The sequence below is a fragment of the Leptonotus elevatus genome, chromosome 5, assembly GCF_054856555.1.
Source record: "Leptonotus elevatus isolate MCC_2025b chromosome 5, RoL_Lele_1.0, whole genome shotgun sequence".
Lineage (NCBI taxonomy): Eukaryota > Metazoa > Chordata > Actinopteri > Syngnathiformes > Syngnathidae > Leptonotus > Leptonotus elevatus.
This window is the reverse complement of record NC_141243.1, coordinates 15,291,533-15,312,000: the sequence shown is the minus strand read 5'-3', so window position 1 is coordinate 15,312,000 and position 20,468 is coordinate 15,291,533. Positions and strand designations below refer to the sequence as shown.

General features: G+C 39.2%; 4 protein-coding genes across 9 annotated transcripts; 1 reads left to right on the top strand and 3 right to left on the bottom strand.

The window, feature by feature from the left end:
• Nucleotides 1–1,366: 1,366 nt before the first annotated feature.
• LOC147173887 (serpin A3-2-like) lies at nucleotides 1,367–4,263 on the bottom strand. 3 transcript variants are annotated; one of them, XM_086076866.1, is made up of 6 exons: nucleotides 4,156–4,263; nucleotides 2,325–2,925; nucleotides 2,181–2,251; nucleotides 1,910–2,103; nucleotides 1,701–1,848; nucleotides 1,367–1,612 (listed from the first exon to the last, which is right to left on the bottom strand). In XM_086076866.1, exons 2-6 carry the CDS (start codon nucleotides 2,914–2,916, stop codon nucleotides 1,418–1,420), a joined length of 1,200 nt encoding a protein of 399 aa, XP_085932992.1. In that variant the 5' UTR covers nucleotides 2,917–2,925; nucleotides 4,156–4,263; the 3' UTR covers nucleotides 1,367–1,417. The 3 variants fall into 3 exon arrangements, with proteins under 3 accessions (XP_085932992.1, XP_085932994.1, XP_085932993.1); XM_086076868.1 differs by having other exon boundaries at nucleotides 4,167–4,224; XM_086076867.1 differs by having other exon boundaries at nucleotides 4,151–4,222.
• Nucleotides 4,264–6,126: 1,863 nt separating this feature from the next.
• Nucleotides 6,127–9,363, bottom strand: LOC147173886 (dual specificity protein phosphatase 26-like). Its single transcript, XM_086076280.1, has 3 exons — nucleotides 9,102–9,363; nucleotides 8,490–8,701; nucleotides 6,127–8,410 (listed from the first exon to the last, which is right to left on the bottom strand). The coding sequence occupies exons 1-3, from the start codon at nucleotides 9,278–9,280 to the stop codon at nucleotides 8,214–8,216; spliced, it is 588 nt and encodes a 195-aa protein (XP_085932406.1). The 5' UTR covers nucleotides 9,281–9,363; the 3' UTR covers nucleotides 6,127–8,213.
• Nucleotides 9,364–9,660: 297 nt separating this feature from the next.
• bag4 (BCL2 associated athanogene 4) lies at nucleotides 9,661–16,096 on the bottom strand. 4 transcript variants are annotated; one of them, XM_086076847.1, is made up of 6 exons: nucleotides 16,072–16,096; nucleotides 15,199–15,338; nucleotides 14,786–14,905; nucleotides 13,022–13,246; nucleotides 12,610–12,879; nucleotides 9,661–11,219 (listed from the first exon to the last, which is right to left on the bottom strand). In XM_086076847.1, the coding sequence occupies exons 2-6, from the start codon at nucleotides 15,199–15,201 to the stop codon at nucleotides 10,764–10,766; spliced, it is 1,074 nt and encodes a 357-aa protein (XP_085932973.1). In that variant the 5' UTR covers nucleotides 15,202–15,338; nucleotides 16,072–16,096; the 3' UTR covers nucleotides 9,661–10,763. The 4 variants fall into 4 exon arrangements, with proteins under 4 accessions (XP_085932973.1, XP_085932971.1, XP_085932970.1 ...); XM_086076845.1 differs by lacking the exon at nucleotides 16,072–16,096 and adding an exon at nucleotides 15,453–15,560; XM_086076844.1 differs by lacking the exon at nucleotides 16,072–16,096 and having other exon boundaries at nucleotides 15,199–15,502.
• A 39-nt stretch (nucleotides 16,097–16,135) lies between these two features.
• On the top strand, nucleotides 16,136–17,564 carry lsm1 (LSM1, U6 small nuclear RNA associated). The gene is made up of 4 exons (XM_086076849.1): nucleotides 16,136–16,298; nucleotides 16,422–16,490; nucleotides 16,633–16,748; nucleotides 17,080–17,564. Exons 1-4 carry the CDS (start codon nucleotides 16,253–16,255, stop codon nucleotides 17,248–17,250), a joined length of 402 nt encoding a protein of 133 aa, XP_085932975.1. The 5' UTR covers nucleotides 16,136–16,252; the 3' UTR covers nucleotides 17,251–17,564.
• The last annotated feature ends 2,904 nt before the right edge of the window (nucleotides 17,565–20,468 follow it).

Sequence of the window (20,468 nt, the reverse complement as noted above, 5' to 3'; positions counted from 1 at the left end):
TTATTTAAGTTTTGAAATGTGGTGCGGTCAGATTTTCACAATTGTGGACATGACCAATGACAACAACGTAAAATGGTGGTTGTCAGTATCATATTCTTCATGCAGAAACACATGCTACTCGCCGTATCCGTGTGCAACCGTCAGCCACGCAATACTGTGACGTTTTTGTACCTAAGTAGCTTGACTGTAAACGTTAATATATTATGAAAAGGTCCTATTATAAAATTACCAACGTTTCTGGTATCATACATGCATGTCTGGTGTTTCTAAAAAATAAAATAAATAAAAACAATCCGTGCCGAAATCGGTAAAGAATTTGATGAGTTATGATTAATTTATTGGTGCCAAACAAAGAATAAAAAAGTGGAGATGGCGAGAGGGCTGATGATTCCCGGTTAAAGATGGTGGCTTGGTCTGCACGTCTGCAACCAGCCAATGCTGTCTCTAGTCTAGTCTGTTCAAACATTTTCTTCGTTCAATGCACCGTTTCCCACATCAGAGGCTCCAGACTCGTGCTGCCAGCTACAGTCAGATAATTGATATTGCAACTGAATTTGCCTCGTTGGCTACCTTTATTGAACCAAGGCTTTAAACTTTACATTAGAAAAAAAACACTGTACACCTGCCAGACAAAACTGGGGGTTGAGGGTGGGTTGCATACTAATAAATAATGATATTGTCTCAATTCAACTAATACTTAAACCTGGGCCTGTTTAACCATAAAGCCATGAGTTAATCTTTTGTATGAAAAGCAACAAGTGGATACACTGATTTATCATCTGCCATCTCAAGGAGGAGCATTTTATTGTTCTGTCTGTCCCTATGCGTCGACTGATGAACTTTGATGTATTTGAAACTGGAATAATTTTCTGATATACTAAGAAGTGTTATAAGATTTTAATAATTTCCCACAGCACATATGATGACCTCGCCTGGCATACGTGTGCCTTGGCATCCTGATGTACAGTATTTTTTTTTTAATTATTATTATTATTTACGTTTACTGAGACAGGTCCCTACAGGACATCACTGCCAGCGGGTGGACTCCCCACCTCTCCAAAGGTAGGCCTACCATTTTCAGGAAAACCCCACATATGAACTGGTGGATAATATGAAATTGACCAATTTTAATTTGTAACATTGCTCTGAGTGACCCTGAACTGGGTAAGTGGTATAAAGTGGATTTAGTAATATTCTACCACAGTATAGTGTTTTATTTTACAGACAAAGTTTAAGGCTTAAGTCTTAAAAATGGGGAAGTTTGATTACACACAAAAACGCACTCTTAATGAGTTGGTGTGTCAAATGTCTGAGTCCCATTATTTTGTTCTTCCAAGCTTTTTTTTTACAAGGAAAGTGAAAATGATTTGATCACAAAGACCACATGATTACTTTATTGTTATGATGATCATGTTCATCAAATGTTGGGATTAATTATCTTGCCCAAAAAGAGAATGTCATCTGTGGTGTTTTCAGTGATGAGAAGCATGAACGGACGATTGAACTTCAGCACAGGGACGTGTTGGAAGGACAACAGAGTGATGCCGATGCCTGTGGCGGCTGCAGCGGTGGCTCCGGCCTCATCAACGTCGAGGGCAGCTTTGTGCACAGCCTGAAAGGTAAAAAAAAAAAAAAAAAGCAGCGTGAGAGAGCGTGAAGGCAAAGAAGAGGTTTTAAAAAAACGTTGACTGCGTCCTTACGCTGGAGACAAACAGTTGCTTTCCCTCCGAAATGCCACTCAAATCTGCTCGAGCGTCAAACATGTGAGTCATTCCCATTTCAATCAGCACTTCCTTCAGAGGGTAGTTGGTCTTAATGGAGAACTTTGGAACAAAAATGTGGTACGTCCTAGAAGAAGCAAACAGCGATTAAAACGATCACACCAGGAGAAATCGTAATGTCAACCCACCTCTTTTTCATCCATTTTGACCATTTAGTGATATGTTGTGGACATATTTCCTTCTCTAGCATTGCCATGTTGTCAGGCAACAGCAGGAGCATGGAGTAAGAGCTGTTGAAGGGAAGGCGCAGGATTGTGGTGTTAATTGCCAGGTCATGGTAGACATCAAAGCTATCCTCCTTGTTCATCATCTGGACGGAAACCTGAAAAACAAAATCACAATGAAATCGTAGATCCGCCCCTTTTTTTTTTTTTCTTTCTCCAAGTTGTAGATTCAAACCTTGTTATCCTCATCAACGGCAAACATGTCCTCCTTTGTGAGCTTGGCTTCAAAAGGACTGTCCCACATTCCTATGCGATAGGATGGAACAGAAATAAGACGTTAGAGAAGACGTCTTCAGAAATAAATGTTATCCTTGTGTACCTTTGAAGTGGATGTAGCTTATGAGATACATGATGGTACCCGGATCCATGTCCTCCACCAACTTATCGATCTTGCCATGAGTCTTATCCGCTACATATTTATTGATGGTATCAGCGGCACTTTTTGTTTGCTGGAAGTTGACATTCGACACATCTGTATAATAGAATTCTTTCAAATCTTTCAGGAACTCAGGATTTGGCTCGAAGGTGTTATCCAGGTACACGGCAGTCCCTTCACTGATGTCCGATGAGTTCTCTTGCCTTTTGAGGAGCACGCTGAAGACCTGATTGACATCATTTTGCGTAACCAGGGAGCTGTTGTACCCCAAACCGCTCATCAGCTGTTGGTGGGTTTCCCCCCGGGCTCCGACAGACAAGGCGGCCAAGGCGACGGAGACGCTACTCGGAGAGCAGAAGATGTTCTTGTCCCGGTTGTCAGAATGAGCCGCCAACTTCCCGTACAGCTGGAAGGCAAAATCTTTGTTTCCCGAGCTCACGTGCGAGAGGCTGTCATTTGTGTGCTCTTCATGGTGGTCACCTCTTCCCAAACACACCACTGCTGATAAGATCCAGAATCTCAGGGACGCCTGCATCGTTGTGTACTGTGGCAAAGGTTCAAATGTACGATATGGATTTTCTGATTACACAACATTAGAGCAGGTTAGTGTAGGGTAGCATTCGACCCTCAATGACATACTTTTCTCTTTTACTCATTTCGTTTTTTGGGGAGCAAAACTACAAAACTTCTCTTGCCCCGTTGCTTTAATTAACAACTTTGAGACCGTAGAACAGTCTTGGCTGTTTCCCTGCGCCAACGCACCTGATTCGAACGATCGAGCTTCTGCAGAGCTTGGTGATGAGCTAATCATATGAATCAGCTGTGTTAGAGGAAGGAAACATTGAAAACATGATGGATCAGTGCCCTTGAATTGTATCATTTGTGCACTTAAACATCTGACACATACAAATGATTAATTTGCTAGTTACTGTATAGGTCTATGTACAAGGGGTGTCCAAACCAGGCCCCAGGGCCCATTTGCGGCCCACCATCCATTTTTCAGTGGCATGTACTAAAGTAACATTTGACACGGTCTACAAGCTAGTTAAAAAAAAATGGTGTTCAGAGTGAGAATGGGCATATCCAAAATATAGGTCCTACTATTACTAATAAATTGGTTTACAGTTGTAGAGCTTTTCTACACGCAAAGATACAAGTCAACTATTTCGACTAAAATGACGTGTTGAATAAATAGTTTCTTCTACTCTCTGCTCTGTATCAAGGTGGGATTTATGAACATTATGATCCTCAAGTCATCTTCCTACAGTTTGCTCTCGTTTTAAATCGGAAAGTGGAGATGGGATTTAATTGTTCAGTGCACAGGTTGATAAATGTAAAAAAATATATATATTAATAATAATATTTTGTATCCATTTTAACAAAGTTTATGTAGAAGAAATACCACCTACATTTAATTGATCCACTAACAAAGCATGAGTCTGCGTGAATTCAGGCTAGTTATTATTTTTTTATTCCGCTGAAGCATTGTCATTAACATACTTGATTTGTTTCCAATAAGCCTAGCTTGTAAAAACACTAATTAAAGGATTGTATTGTGATGAAAGTTTCCCTGGGATCAAAACTTTCACTTGTATACAATAAATTAATTTAAATGTACATGAAACGTGTTTAAGATATTCATTGGCATGTTTAGCAAAATATCAGGTCCGAAATTTGAGCTCCTGTCCTGTTCACACTTTATGGGTGACATTGGATTGTTTTATATGTTGTAATAGTGACGAAAGGAATACATTTCGGGTTTTGAATACCTTACCAATCGCTGACCTGCTCTCGAGCCTCAAGAACCACAGCCACACCGCACAGACTGTGAACAGTGAGGACTGTCTTCATATACACTTTGAGTGAGTGGGATGGCTCCACCTTATGCGAGACGTAAATCTATTGGCTCCTCCCACTTTGTGGGGGCGCAGTGGTAGCAGAATGGAGATGCAAAGCACTTTCACCTATTGAGGGCTAGGAAGTTTGGCATCCCAATATTTACACATTCAGACAAACCATTTCTACGTGCTATTTCATACATTAAAAATATTCTTGCATTTTCTTTTATTTCAATTCAATAATAGGTTGTGTCAGCTCACTAATATATTATCTTAATTTTCATCCAGCCAATGAGGAAGGCCAACTGAACTTTGGATTAGTGTACTCGTCTATGTGCTTAGCCACTGTTTGCTGTCCGACAATGACAATGCAAGAGTTTGCACAGTGCAAATAAAGAATTAAGCATGTGAGTACATACAATTGCAAAATTGGTACCGTAATTCTCTCTATCTCTAATGTAGTCTTCCTCTAAAAGCAATGCCAAAGAAAATGAGACTTGCAAAAAAAAACGTTATTAAAATGGCTAAGAAATATGGCTCCAAGTGGAAGACATTGCATTATAAAAAAATAAAAAAAGATACATAATGTAAATAGGCTTGACATAATCAGGATTTTTCAGACGATCAGGCAAATTAAGACATTACAACAGATCGCCAACTTTGCATAAACTGCTAAATATCGGCCGATCCTGAAGTTTTATATTATTATTATTATATCCATGTTTTAATTATAATTATAGTGTTATAATTAAAAACATGTACAAAGGGGAAAAGTGACAACAAATGAAATTATTCTTAACTCTTTTACTGCCACACGTTATAAAAAAACAACAACCCTGACACAGGCACGTGCAGGGGGGGGGAGAGGGGGTAGGGGCTAATGGGTTGCCGGGGCACATGCCCTTTTGGAACTGATGCCCAAAGTGCCCCTTTATCCATTTATTTATTTATTTTTATATAAAAAATAGTTTGTAAAAGTAGTTTTGTTGCCTTTAAACAAATTATTGTTAATACATTATCCTTGAATGACGTCATATTACTAGACGCGCGCCCCATTCTGCCAGGTCGCGCGCCACTACACCTGCGGTCGCTCCGTTTGTATTTACGAAGTCTCACAGTAAACAAAAGCCATAGGTCATAGAATGCAGAAAACTCAAGCAAAACCAATGCCTTTATTTGATAGATCTGGTAGCCATGATCACAGATCATGCGGCGTGCTAGCTAGCCTAGCTTCAATTGAAATGTGACACAAGTTGTAATCAGCCTCGCAACTACGATAAAGTCTGACATTTGGGCATAGTTCGCTCTGAGGTTGCGGGGAAGATGTCCCCCTCTGTTTTATAAAGACCACGATCCTTCCCATCCACGTTCGCCGCATCTAAAATCTACGTTAAACTAACGCTCCTCTTCCATTGGGACAGGCATGGAGCTTGTGTGGTGGTGACATGGGTTCAAAAGTGAAAATAAAAAAGGATACAAAAATTAAATGAAAAATAAATAAAAAATAAAATACATATATGCAAAAATAAATAAATAAAAGCAAACATAAATAAAAAAAATTAAAAACGAGATTCTAAAAATTAAAATTAAAGTTGAAATAAATACAAAAATAAATGTATAAATAGAATAAAATATCAATCAATAAATAACATTTCGTCCTGGCAGAGCGTCTGCATAATGAAATAAATAAATGTGAGAGCGAGTGTTTTTATTTATTGTTAGTGCAAGATAGAGTGATTGATATTTAATTATATTTGTATATTTATATTATATTATATTATTTTTACTTTTATATATATATATATATATATATATATATATATATAGTTATATATAGGTATTTTTATTTCATTTATATTTATTTTTGGGGATTAAATATTTGAATTATATTTTTTATATCTGTTTTTATTTTCACTTTTAGTCATTTGTTTATTTATTTAGTCATTTATTTATTTGGAATTTTGGCAGTTTTGGTCCTCCATATGCACTGGCCAAGGCTGACTGGTTTACATCAGCTGGGCTCATCAAACTCATACGTCATCAAACTCATTTGAATTAATTACAGAGAACTCTAAAACGCTGTGGAAACACAAATTATAAATTCCCTGCGGAACTTTTTCAACCAAGAACTTCCTTTACCCAGAACTCAAAGATCCTGGGCTTGTTGGTGGAAAAGCAGCTCATGTGACAAAGGCTTTGATCATTCACTTCATCCTTGAAAACGTTCTATTTCCTAAAATCCACCATGTGGGTTGATCTCAAATGACGTCACGTTTTCCTCAATTATATGCATGAGTCGGACAAAATAACAGCGTAGGACACACGCGTACACATCATTTTGGAAGAGAACGACGTCCCAGGCGTGACATTTCAACATGGTTCAATCAACAAACACACTTTGGAACATCTTAAATGGTGGTTGACATGCGGAGACCTCAAAGTACGTGGAAAGAAAGCAGTTTTTATGGAAAGGTCAGATTTATTGTATGATCGTTGCTGCCACTCCGTTGCGATGACTGCAAATATCGTGTTCGTCGCTAATTAATAAAAAACGAAACACATGAACTAATTTGCTCCCAAAAACTTAAAAATACGTTCTATTTTAAATGTTTCAAGTGTCCCAAAGACATATTTATACGTTTTAATTGTTTTTTTGTTTTTGTTTTAATGCTAGAGCATACAGAAGGCTTTGATGCAGCCTCTCAACTGCACCAAATGGTTGAAGCAATGGTAGTTATTACAAAAATGGCCAGCAGGTGTCAGCAGAGTATAAGAGATCAACCGGGGCCATGTTTAAAACAAACAGATTTCCCCACAATTTAAAGCAGATTTGTGAATAATGAAGAAACTTGCTGCAAAACAGATAGAAATACAAAAAAAATTCCTGATGAAAGAAGAGATTCTAATCTTTCTTTTGGTAGATTCCATGTTTTTATAGCAACAGAATACAATATTCTGTGGGCCTTGCAAAAATCAGTCAAAATCCAGTAAAACAGCCAGGGGATTGCTTCAGTGAAAATGGCTGTGAGTCAATGAGTTAAAGTCATGATTTTTAATTTGAAGATTTTAAGCCTACCTTTGGGTTGTTACTGTCTAGTTACTTTTGTTAAAGTGGCGTGGTGACACTGTGACCGCTCACATTTCATCTTAGTGACACTGATCAACTAGCATGTTGTTGTAGGCATAGGGTTCTATAACGCTGATACTTTATATTAATTTTCACATCTAAGCAGCAGTGGCTTCCGTAAGTCAACTCAAGGTATTTTTGGTGTATTTACACCATGATGTATAGTAGCTAGCATATTGTAGCAAGCAGCTAGCAAGGCTAATAACGCTGAGAAAGCAGACGATAAACATACCTGATTGGTTCTGGATTTTCAGCTGCTGGCCCATTTGAAATGTAAAGAACACATATAGGTGTCTTCTGTGACATTTTTTTGCGTAGATCACTGCCGTTTAATTGTACATGCTTGAACCCAGAAGAGACATTCCTCTGGAAACTCCCTTCATTCGATCCCGGTCACAACAACATCGCCAGACACATAGCGGCAGAGGTTTGTTCTAACCATAATATGTCTGATAAGTATATTTATGGTGAAATAGCGAGTCAGTTTACAAGTTTTGCCTCATACGAATACACTCCCTCAGTCGCCTGTCTGTGTTCCTTGTCCGAAAATCAACTGGCCACGCCCATGCGCTGTTATAAAATTAATAGATTGGGTATAATTGTAAACTGCCCTATTGAAAAGACAGAGAAAAAGATACAATGTCGCCATCTGCTGGCCATAGTTAGTGGCTGTTTTGTGATTTTTACACCCATTCACAAACGGAGCGCTGCACAAGATGTTGCACTGCCCATTGATAAAAATAAAAATAAAACGTGGTAAACTCAATTAACGTTTTTGGCGGCATTCATTTGAATTTTAGTCAACGTCATTAGACGTTTTTGTTCACAGGCAACAAAATCCCTGGCTGCACCTATTTCCGGATTCAGTTAGTTATGCGTGCCAAAAAGTTGCCCATCCAGACGGATAAGTTGTCGGAGGAAACCTCGGTTCGGAATGACCCCCCTGTTCTCTTTCACAGCGCATATAGCCTCCACGAGGGTGAGCCTTTGCTTCAGCATCAGGTATGCCAGGACCAGGGTGGCAGAACGGCTCACTCCTACATGACAATGCACCAGGACATGACCTGAAGAAATACAAGACAGGAAATAAATGTTACTTTTAGTCGCTCATTTTAACAGTAGGCTCTTCTTTCCAATTCTTACCTCCCCTGCTCAGAGCCCTGTGAATAAAGTCTGCAGCTGCCTGGAAGTTGACACTCATGTCAAAGTTGTATGAGTCATGGGCCTCGATGCCCATATAGGTGATCTTCAATCCCTGGTAGATGTCAGGACATCCTTGACGTTTACTGTGAGCTGCATTGAGGATATGAGTGATTCCATGCTTGGATAAATCACTCCGGTTCGCTGCACTGTGTCTGTGGGGGAAAAGTGATGTCAGCTTTATTATGCCATTTTTTACCGGTATCATCGATCTTTTAAATTAGCTACAAAGCTTAGCAACGTTTCTCAAAGAAATGCAAAGTACATCAGAGTGGCTCACTTACTATGTGCTGAAGAACCTTTCAAGCCTTTATTGGGAATTGTTTAGCAAACTTTGCCCAAGTCATTGACAGAAACTCACATAGTACAGCTGTCGCCGTGTGGAATGTGACTTGAGGGGGTCTAGAATTACTTGTATACTTAAATATGAATTTCTTCCTTTGCATATACGTGGACTCAATTAAACTTGCTAATATCAAAGAAAATGCGTCGGTGCTCATTCGATTTGGAAGATCTAGTCTTATTTAAGCATAAACAAAATCACAAGCTACTTACTGATCGCCAATGTAGAGCCTTGGCCACACTTCATCTGCATGGCTGATGATGGCTTTGCCAGTAAACAAAAGTCTTTCCAACTCAAACACCGCTAAACCAGGGGAACTTAGGTCAATTTCCACCTTCCTGGGAGGAGGTCTGTCATTCCAGGACGCGGGAAGTTTGGATGTAAACGACATCACTTTGCCAGTGCTGGAGTTATGCAGTCCTCTCAGGCGACAAAAAAAAAAAAAGACTTGTAAAAGAAGGAAGCTAGACTAACGGCAGGACATCCAAAGTGTTTTGAGAGCTCGGCCTCTTGTATTCATTCCAGCCCCCCCCCCGACGCTTGGGGTTCCACTGTTGTGCTTTTGAATCAAAATAGCAGCCTATTTAAAGACCAGACTGCTCGCTAGCAATGCAGTGCAATGTCGGCGCTATGCAACAGTTTACACAAATATAGCAACACTTGTATTTTTTTGTACAAATCACAATTTAGAAAGACAAATCTTTACAAATGGCAACTGGGGAATTCATTACGTCACAAATAAGGTTGGAAAAATGACAGATGTCACCAGAGTTAAAAATATAATATTTTATTATTTCTCAGAATTCTCAACTGTGACATCTTTTTTTTTTTACTGGTTTCATTGTTTTTTTTTTATCAGTCAAATATTTCCATCTTGTGTTGGAAACATGCATTACACCTGACATTTTACAGTTGGGCTCTAACAGCACAAGAAAATGAACACATAAGACAGATGATACATTTTCCATGCAATACTTTTACTTTGTTCTAAATATATTAAACAGCTACTTGATATATGACCCCCTCGGATCCATAAGGTTTCAGGGGAAAATATCTATCTTGCACTAGTTGGAAGGATTGTGCAACATTCCCAATATGATGAGATTCATGACAGAACAAATACAATTTGACTTGGGTGATTTCACATACACTGATGTATAACAAATTAATTGGGTTTTTCACAATTTGAATGAATATTTGGGAAAACACAAATTCATTGCTTGAAGGTATGAGGATCAACGTTTAACATTTATTTCAAAATGTAGGTTGGAAATCACAGCAGAAGCCCAAAACAAACAAATGACAATATTTTCAGAGTTTTTTTTCTTTTATACTCATTCCTTCTTCATGGTCCAATTATGAGGTCACAACGTTTGCAAAAGTATTGTACATGCAAGGCAGAGCAAAATGGAAACAAAACACACTGAACTACAGTACTGTGAAAGTCTCGATGATTGGTATCGACGACTATATGATCATGCAACTGGACTGTGACAAACACGAATGGGCAGTTAAGGCAATGTGCATGTTGTGAGGAGCAAGTGAACACAAGCAGGGACAGCAGGGTGATAAGTTGATTCAGAACCACTTGATGGAGATAAACAACAGTTTGGGAGTGGCAATAATAATAATGCATTCTTACTTTCATCATCCAGAATACCACAAATCAAAATTCAGTCACTGACCGATTTGAAAGTTCCTTGCGATATGTACAAAAAACCGTTTGTTGATCTACTGTATTGGCACCTCGTCACACATCCCAACAGCCTACTGGGTCATTTTTTGAACATTTCTTGATAGATTCTCTAGTTCAAAGACGATCTGGAAGAAGTCGAAAGGGTCCAAGACCCAATATAACTGGTTCGTGACCCACTTTAGAAAGCTTTCCTTTCCAGCTGGTCAAGAATGACCTGGATCATCTGCACGGCCTCCTTTCGCGCTTGACGGACATTTTCAAGTCCCCGAGTCTCTACAGAGTCCAGCGCAAGCAGCTCTTTGGTAAGAAGTTCCTCCAGGCATCTATAACTCTTATCTGTTTTTTTTCCCACAAACTCATCAACATCTTCCTGAAGAAGGAGTACTCTCGCCATGATTTGCTGGACCCGAGCTAAACTGGGGTTGTCGCTCACGGGCTGAGGTCTGAGAGCTGGAGATTGGGTGTGTGCGGCGGGTTGGGGCTCACCTTGTGAGTGGTTTTGATCAATTTGCCCTACTTTGTTGTAGATTTGAGGAGGTGAACTAATTTCTGTGGGGTTCCCATTAATACGATTTGGGGATGTGCCCGGCCTGGGCTTAGGTCCTACTTGCGGGGGGCGCTGGTGCTGTTGGTCCTGGAATGACACAAAACTATTTTACATTACATTTGACTTGAAATGAAATTTGGTGAAAAGGAAGTGACATTCTGAGATCGGCAGATTCCGAGCTCCGATCCGAAATGAAATCAGATTTGGGCCAAAATTAATTGAGCAAAACTAAAAAAGAATCACGCAAAACTCCTTGAATTGTAAACAAAAACTGAGATGATTGGTCCCATAAAAAACAAAAAAACAACAACAAAAATCTTTAGCATGCACTGCTGACATGTATGGTATCTTCATTTATTTATTTTTTAAATGCACAATCTTAATAAGAATTTACTCGCATTGGTTATCACTTTCTAATGTGTATACTGTATAGGAAAGTTGATACTCTGTGCAGTAGATAATATGCACAAAATCAACCGGATTCACGACAGCCCATTTTCTTCACATTTTGTGTGTGTATATTGATAAATCAGAATCCATTGTAAATTAAAGCATGTAAAAGCGTGGTGCACTAATTTGCATAATCATTTACATCAAGAAAGAGCATGCGCATGCAGGACACAGCGTCGCCATTCCGAATGAAGTGCATACATGACGCTCGTTCGGATTTGACGAAAGGAATATACCACCCCTGTGATTCCCAATTCAATTCCAGCTTATTCATTCCGTTTGAGGTGTTTACATGGAGCATTTTTGGATTCCTTTTGTTTGGAATACATTGCTCCATGTAAACCAGGCTGGTGTGTTGGTTGAACGACTCAAAGAAAAAGGTTTGCCTTTGTGATTCCACTGCTAAACTCCCATCTCTGACATGCTGTCATCCCAGCGCTTCTTACATTTGCATGAGTTATGTTTGGATTTTGTGTTTATTATGGATGATTTATTGCAACTAACTACTGCTTTCCTTGCCTTTTATTTGTGACAAGTGATTGGTTGATTGTATATACAGTATTGCGCTTCACATAAATACCGGATGCTCTGTATTGTCTAACTTTTGTGATTACATATAAAAATACGTATTATGACATAATATCATTTGTTAAACTGATCTACCTTCAGGACCCACTATGAACATAAAAATAAAAAACATCAATCAAACATGCAAAAAAATACACAAACAACAAATAGTGGTATTTTCACAACACACTCAATAACTTATCATCTACTTCGAAATACCTCGGCGCTCTATAGCATTACGCAAATAGTGTCACTGTAGCAAAGTGAAGCCATGCCACACGCTGTGTGGAAAAATGAAGTCTCAATCTGTGCCACCGAGCAACTCCAGATCTAATAAGTTATTAAAAAAATAACCTCATATTTATCCGAGTCCTGATCGGGTCAGTATCCGCGTGATTGGGTGAGCAAAGTTATACGCAATTTGATATATAATACAGATAATCTTCCGCTTGCTTCATACCTTGGGTTGATAAGGTGGTGGTGCACCAGTTCCGGTCCCTGGCCAAGCTGGGGGGTGTAGCGGACGTACCGGATTGCCATAATGATTCGGAGGAAGCTGTTGGCCTGGCTGCCATTGCTGCTGTGAGTGTGCATATGTGCCAGGGTGTGCCCAAGCTTCAGCTTGGGGGTTGGCGTGCAACGACTGGCCCGTGGGATATAGCGCGTTTGGAGGCATTGCATGACCGCCTTCGCTATAGTGAGAATATGGCCCTGGAGGATATCCAGGAACCTGGGAAAATAGAGATGACAAAGTTATTTCCCACCTCTTTAAAAAAAAACGAATGAGATGGAATAATGCAAATGGCCCTGGTGTTTGCTGAGAAAATACTAAATGTTGCTCGGCCTCAGTGAGTGTGTTTAAATGTCCTTACCCCTTGACAGTGTATACCAGGATAGTGATGGTTTTGTGAATGTGGCTGTCCAGCTTGCCCACTGCTTTGTTCTGCAGGACAGCTCTGGCTAGGGTAAGAAGCTGGAGGCGTTCTCTGAGGGTCAGCACAGTAGAAAGGGTTGGATGGGTGGAAACCACTTGTCGAATATTGACTCTGTGCCGGGCTGTAGACACCATGGCCATTTGGATAACCTCCAGAAACTACCTACAAAGTTGAATTTTCAGAAGTAAGTAATTACAGTATTCTGTAATGGTGGATTCTTATTATATGAGAGGTCACGGGTCGCATAACATTTTGTATGGGCCTCAAAATTGTTGGGCTTTCCCAACAATTATTCCTATAGGAAATAATGGAAACAATTTAAATGTTGATGGTTAATTATAAACCATCAGCAATCTTAACCACAGTAATTCTAACAACAAATAAATGTGTTCTTCTTATTTTGAACTGTCAAGTTATTGCAAGCAAATATATTTGGAAAACAGAAGTTCACACTAAGATAATGTAAACAAAAAGGTTAAAGCTGCTCTAAGGAGGATTTTGCCCCAAAATATTTTTACAATAGCAATTTTTGTACCATTTATGACTCAAACATATTCTGATTCGCAGATTAACACCTTAGCTGTTCACAATGGGTACTTTGGACAATAGTTTTCAGATGGATGCGGGTTCGAATTTCCTGTCATCTGTCTGCGCTTGCGGATGTGACGCCATGCATTTTTCGGTCATGTGGCAGCAGCCATTCAAAAGTCAATTTCCTGCATTGAGCTGCTTTAAAGAGGAAGTCAACACAAAAAAATCTTACTACAATATTAGATTGTAGACCGGTTTAAACATGGCATTCTGATTAATATTGCATTTGTGGAATATGAATTAAGACGCAAAATCCACCCATTTTGTCAACTGAAAATTACATCATAGTTGCTCAGGGCTCAGGTAACCCATCGCAGCTCACCTCTTTTCTGAGTTTGGTCATGTAACGTTTGCAAGCTGAGTTACCTGAGCCCTTGGCCACCACAGTGATGTAATTTTCAGTTGACGGTAGGGATGCAACGATATTGCGATATTGTGGGGAGGTTGGCCATACAAAAAATTCACAATATTGTAAAAAAAAAAAAAAAAAGAGCTCATACTAAAAAATACACACACAATATTGTGCTTTTGTACATAACAGCAATGCATATTAACAACCTACAAACACTTACTACTGAGGCACTTCCTTGCTAATGAACGCACACATTGAGTTCCTCCACATATTGACTCTGTTCACAAGCATATTACGTTCCCCTTCATCTGACCATGAGCATGGATTTTAAACATACAAGGGCCAAAACATGCGTTGTGAAAATTAAACTGCACAACAAAAAAAAACTAGCCACCAGAGGGTGGTAGAACTGCACAAATGGAAATCAAACTGACTTTTTTTGTAACAGATCCTGCTTTTAATATTGTGACATGACGACGATATATTACGGCAGTTTTAATATCGCGATATTACGATACCGCCGTTATCATTACATCCCTAGTTGACGGCAAGTGGCAAAATGGTCGCCCCCTTGAGATGGCTTAAAAACAGGTGGATTTTGTTGCTTGATTCATATTTCAGAATCAGAATACCATGTTTAGACTAGTCACTAGTGGGACTGCATATAACATATTAATGTCAAGGAAATTGTTGGGTTGATTATGATTAGGGCACTTCTTCACCTTTTACACAAAATTATGTTCGGACACGAAACGTACCTGAGGGTTATACTGCGGCTGGCCATCAGATCCAGAGGGATAAGTATTTGCATAGTGTCCCGTGGAATGCGACTGAGGGTACCAGTAGTGAGCTGGGTATCCTGGATACTGTGGCGTGTCCTGAGAGCACACAGCAACACATTCTCAAAGGATTTCACATTTGCTCTCATACATCAACTCCAGTACGTAGACCTGATAGTGGCGCATACTCATTCACGCACAACTAAACGTGACTAGCAACTAACTTAGCTAGGCTAGCAAGGAATCGCTTACATAACTGCAGTTAGTCCGTTAGCCGCGTAGCTAGCATGGGCACTAGCTTTATTATGGCGAGCTCGTGTTAGCCTAAAGCAGTAACATCAAACATTTCAAAGGCAGCATTTATACACAGCGGATGGTTTAGTCGGACTCACCATGTTTCTTACGGCAGTTTCTTAGGGTATTATCCAAGTTGGAATTCGAGGGCCAGGCAGATTTCACTTCATTTGACGGTTATGTACCAGCTGAACGCACTCCCGGCTGTAGTACAGTATACCAATGTTGAAGACAACCCCTTTTGATATAGAAAAGCTGCAATTAAATTACTATTGTGGCAGACAAGTGAAGCGGGACCGCTAAATAAGTGCAGATAATTTCATAAAGATCAGGAAATGATTGAATGGCTTACGACACGGTCAGCTCGCGTTAGCTTGTTTACCCTAATGAGGATGGCGAATTACAGGAAAGAGGAACCACTCTGAAATGTATTAAAGGACACCGTGTACAGTGTGACCAAAAAGACAGTCACGCTGCCAAAAAAGACAACATAAAACTAACTATATTTATTATTATTTTTGTATTTTATATATAATATCCAGTCAATGTTTTATTTGACCTGCTTACAAAATATGCACCAAAGTTAAAGTCTAAAAGTAATCCTCCTGGTAATTTATGCGATCTTTGTTCCACGAAGAACCTTTAAAAATAAATACGACTTAAATAAATCGGCATTCGTATTTATGAAATGGAGTCGATTGTAGACGTGTCAGCATAGCTAATTTAAATATTCCATACTGATTCAGATGCCTAACTACACAGTTAAGAAGACCAGTTGCGCTTTAGCAGCCCAGCTAACCGACGTGTCTACGTGGCGGCCATGTTGGGAGGGACAAAGTTACCATCAAAGCAATGCAGAACATAAAAAAACTGTCTTTAACCTGTGAATTGTTATTCTCAGCTCCCTTGTCGTAATTGTACAACATTGTCAATTTGTGTGTAATTTTATGCAGCACAAAGTGCCATTTTACTTGGTTTTCTTGTCGGCCAGTCAAGAGGGGCGTGTCGTATCAGGCAACCTCACCCGGAAGTTTAATCCAACTGTCTATAAAAATCTCTTCCGGTCATCTTCCGCTTATGAAATCTTTAGAAATATTGATGGCGTGACGGTACGACATCTAAGAAGATAAATTAGAAAAAAAGAATTCCAAGATGAACTACGTACCTGGGACGGCTAGTCTCATAGACGAGATCGACAGTAAGTCTGAGGGGAGAATCGACTGCCGGAGAAAGGCAGATCACAATGTAGATTTGGCTTTGTATCTGACACATTAGCCGGTGTTAATGTTGTATAATATCCTGCCTTACCTGTGCGTTGCAGAAAAACATTTGGTTCTCCTCCGAGATGGTAGAACGCTAATCGGGTACCTCAGAAGCATTGACCAATTCGGTACGTGTTTTGTTGTTGTTTTTATTACCTTCCCAGTGGTATCCTTCGCGTGACAATCTGTTTTCAATTTAGAAGTAATCACCGGACTTGCGTTGTTGCTGTGCAAATTCGGCACATCTAATTGCTTTGTTTATCTTTTCAGCCAATTTAGTTTTCCATCAGACCGTTGAACGTATCCACGTAGGTAAGAAATTTGGTGACATCCCTAGAGGAATCTTCATTGTGCGAGGAGAAAATGTGGTGCTTCTGGGCGAAATAGTACGTGTGCATTTTCTTTGTTTGTTTCACCCATCATCAGAACATCATTTTAACTAAGTTCACAGTTCCAGAAAAGTTAAGCTTGAGTTGATGCATAGCAAATGGTAAAAAAAAAAAAAAAAAGTCACCTCAATAAAAAATATAGAAAACCAACGCTTTATTAATGCTCCCACAACTCCTTTGCTCACGTCAATTACTAATCATATTTTGACAGTACAACAGTGGCATTTTTTGGGTTTGTATATAGTGTAAGTTTGAAATTCATATGTCCCTGTGACAGTGAGACAAGGGAAATGGACTAATTTAATGATGCATCTTTCTTTCATTGCAGGATGTGGATAAACCGTGTGACACAGTCCTGCAGCAGGTCTCCATTGAGGAGATTCTGGAGGAGCAGCGTTTGAAGCAGCAAACTAAGCAGGAGACTGAGAAAGTAAAGATGCAGGTCCTGAAAGACAGAGGCCTCGCCATCCCCAAAGCTGACAACTTGGACGAATATTAACACAGTGTACAGCCCATGAGCTGCTTCAGTTTGTATCAGACTGGTATCTTAGTTGAATTTGAAAACGTGAATTTTATGAGCAAAAGGCAACATTTTACTTTGCCTCCTTACTGTAGTATACTGTATGAAATTAATTTGAATGAACTTCTCTCAGCTTTTCAGGTCAGCTGAAGCAAAACCGTTTGTTGTGGCTCACTATGATGGCAATTATTTGACAGCAGCCCTTTGTGTTACTCAAGTGTTTGTATTTAGAGATATAGCCTGCTAGTGACACAAAAGTAATGGCTCTGCTCCATTAAAATATTGTTTTTGGATCATGGCTCTCTTTGCTCCCTTCCCGTTATAAAGATAAATATTAATGAAGCTTTTTGGAAGATGCACCAACCACTTAAGTGTTTTGTTGTGGCTGCTGCACATTACAGCGCAACTGTATGGTGAGATAAAGGCTTAATACCCATAAAATCCAAAATACTGTGGCAACTGTTTTAATTTTCTAAGGTTGAAGTGGACAACAGCAAATATGTGCATGTGAATTTTGGTGATGATTCATAGCATTTTTGTGTTACTAAGCAATGTTTAGCTTTTGAACTTATCCAGTTTACATACCCTAATTTTATGAGCACAACTGTACATGAAGTTATCTCACAAACAACCCAAGTACGGTAAGTACAAAATGTCGATCTAAAATGTTCATTTATTAAGGGGAAAACAAAAAAGCTATCTAGCTCTGTGAACACAACCATTACATATTACAAATATATACATTCTATTTTTTTCTCCCTCCGGCTTAGGTCCTCGACCAGAAATATGGGAGTTTGAGGGTTTTGTGCAGAATCTAAGTGATTCCAAATATCGTGCTCTTCTGCACGGAGATGTCAGATGATCCACCCAGCAAAGGGATTACTGCCCTCAGTGCCCCGATTACTACTGGCATCAGTGTTGCCTACTTCCTCTAGGGCTGGCGATATGGCCAAAAATTAACACCCCCCCACAAGTCATTCTGGACCATTACGATTTTAACTGAAGTAATAAACCAAACAAAAAACAAATATTTAAAGGTTTTATTCATAAAAATAAATCCTACGTGCAGTGTTCAGACAATGTATACTGATATTCAATAGGTTATGATGCAAACTTAATAGCTTGTTGGGGAAAAAGTGCATAACTTGCTTAAATGCCACAATTAAGTAGTGACTACAGTAAACATGTCTTGTAAAGCACCCATTGAGCATTCTGCCACTTGTGCAAAATTACAACTCACAATAACTTTTGTTTATAATATAATTTAAGAACAGCTTTTACTAATCCAGAAAAAGACAAAAGTTTATTTATTTATATGCACCTCGATTTCACGATTTAGCTACATTTGAATGATTTTATTTTGTTGATTGCACAACTCTATGCACCACATTTTCTCACGCTTCTTTCAGTGCTTGCAGCTGGTTGCTGGATGGCTCAGTGAGTTCAGACGATGGAGTTTAGACACAGGGGACTGGTGTTCAAATCCTGGCCAGGGCAAATGGTGATGTCAAGGTGGCTACTTATGCGTGGCCTTCTATACTGGTACTTAAGTTATAAATGATACTAATAACAGCCATATTGACTCGGGTGTTGCCATGTTTGAATTTTGAAGAAATTAGGACTTTTTCATGTTACTGGATAACATTCGAATTTCTTTAAAGACCTCAAGTCAGTTATACAGTGGAAGTATTTCTACCACCAGTGCTGAAAGAATTTTGTCAATGTGCCAAGTCCCAGCTCTGGCTGTATGCATTGCATTTGGAAGTTATTGTTTGAATATCACGCCTATTGCCCAATGATTCAAGTTAGTCTGTCTTTTGTCAGTACAGTATAAGTGCATAGGCCTATCTTGTATAACTCCTCCCCACCCCCACAACCAATGGTCTCTTTGCACAAATCCACTACTTCCTGAACTCAGTACCACTCCTTAATTTCCTGTCTTTCATGATTGGACAAACTGATTAATCCAGGTGTGCCTGACCTCAGTAACCACAACGACAATGGCCAGACACACCTTGATTAATCAGTTTGTCCAATCATGAAAGACAGGAAATGAAGGCGTGGTATTGAGTTCAGGAAGTAGTGGATTTGTGCAAAGAGCCCATTATCTTTTCTATTATATATATATATTTTTTAAAAACTTACACTTGACTGCCTATTTTTGTGCTGCTCAGGTTAAAGTGCAGTACATAGGCCTATGCACTGTATATTTTCATTAAAGTACCATGTGTCTATTGTATTGCCGGAATGGGCAAAATATTGCAGCAGGACACATATGGCTCACTCCCTTCAAATTTGGCTTGCTGAGCATTTACGGTATTAATAGTCCTGCAACATTTGTTTGCATTAATCTAGTTCTATGAACCCTACAATTGGTCAGTTTAGATTTGTTTTAAATTGAATTGGACCATAAAAGATCTGGTCAAATTAATTATAGTAAATAAACTAAAATACATACATTCACATTTTTTATTTATTTCATTAAACAATGCCCGGCGAGTACATTATTCAACTGTAGTTTTAAGTTGGAATGTCAACATTCAACACTAGATGGCAGACATGGCTTAGTTGCACCAGAGCCGTAGAGCCGTCTATATGGAAAAAATACACAAAATACGTTATTGTTGGTTTGTTGTTAAGTATTTTTGTGCCGTCCTTGAATGATAGTTTTTGAGCAAGACAACCCTTTCAGCTGGGAAAAAAAAGTCAAAGTATGTGATCTTTTTGTCGTTTGCTTCAAACCCTTTGTTGTTAGATTAGGATAGTGGATCTATATACATTGACAACATCATTTGTTAATATTTTTCTAATACATCTGGTTAGCAAGTGTTCTAAGGCCGTGGTTCTCAACCCTGGTCCTGTTTTCCAAGTCTCCCTCAGCCAACACGAGTGAGGATCGTTATCAGGCTCATAAAGAGCTTGCTGATTGGTTGATCGTTTGAAACACCTGTGTTGGCTGAGGGAGACATGGAAAACAGGCTGGATAGTGGTCCCCGATGACCGAGGTTGAGAACCACTGTCCTAGGGGGCCCCCTAGTAGCACTGATGAATACTTGTGGCCCTCTGCAGCATTCACGTTTTCCATCCCTGTTCTATGCCTATAGATGCTGAAAACGTATTTGACCAGGAAAAGAAACATCCTAACATCCACGCAGACCACTATAATGAGAATGAAGAGAATAACTATTTCGATAAAT

Bases quoted from the DNA above. Each gene is read 5' to 3' on its own strand.
- LOC147173886 (XM_086076280.1), bottom strand. From the start codon at position 9,280: ATGTCGTTTACATCCAAACTTCCCGCGTCCTGGAATGACAGACCTCCT. The intron at 8,702-9,101 runs GTAAGTAGCTTG...TTTCCCCCACAG, and splicing joins AGGCTCTACATTGGCGATCA to ACACAGTGCAGCGAACCGGA. The intron at 8,411-8,489 runs GTAAGAATTGGA...GTATTTCTTCAG, and splicing joins CAGGGCTCTGAGCAGGGGAG to GTCATGTCCTGGTGCATTGT.
- LOC147173887 (XM_086076866.1), bottom strand. From the start codon at position 2,916: ATGCAGGCGTCCCTGAGATTCTGGATCTTATCAGCAGTGGTGTGTTTG. The intron at 2,252-2,324 runs GTACACAAGGAT...CCTATCGCATAG, and splicing joins AAGCTACATCCACTTCAAAG to GAATGTGGGACAGTCCTTTT. The intron at 2,104-2,180 runs GTTTGAATCTAC...TTTGTTTTTCAG, and splicing joins CCGTTGATGAGGATAACAAG to GTTTCCGTCCAGATGATGAA.
- bag4 (XM_086076847.1), bottom strand. The intron at 13,247-14,785 runs GTACGTTTCGTG...TCAACTTTGTAG, and splicing joins AGCCGCAGTATAACCCTCAG to GTAGTTTCTGGAGGTTATCC. The intron at 12,880-13,021 runs GTAAGGACATTT...CTATTTTCCCAG, and splicing joins CTGGTATACACTGTCAAGGG to GTTCCTGGATATCCTCCAGG.
- lsm1 (XM_086076849.1), top strand. From the start codon at position 16,253: ATGAACTACGTACCTGGGACGGCTAGTCTCATAGACGAGATCGACA. The intron at 16,299-16,421 runs GTAAGTCTGAGG...TGTGCGTTGCAG, and splicing joins TCTCATAGACGAGATCGACA to AAAAACATTTGGTTCTCCTC. The intron at 16,491-16,632 runs GTACGTGTTTTG...TTATCTTTTCAG, and splicing joins CAGAAGCATTGACCAATTCG to CCAATTTAGTTTTCCATCAG.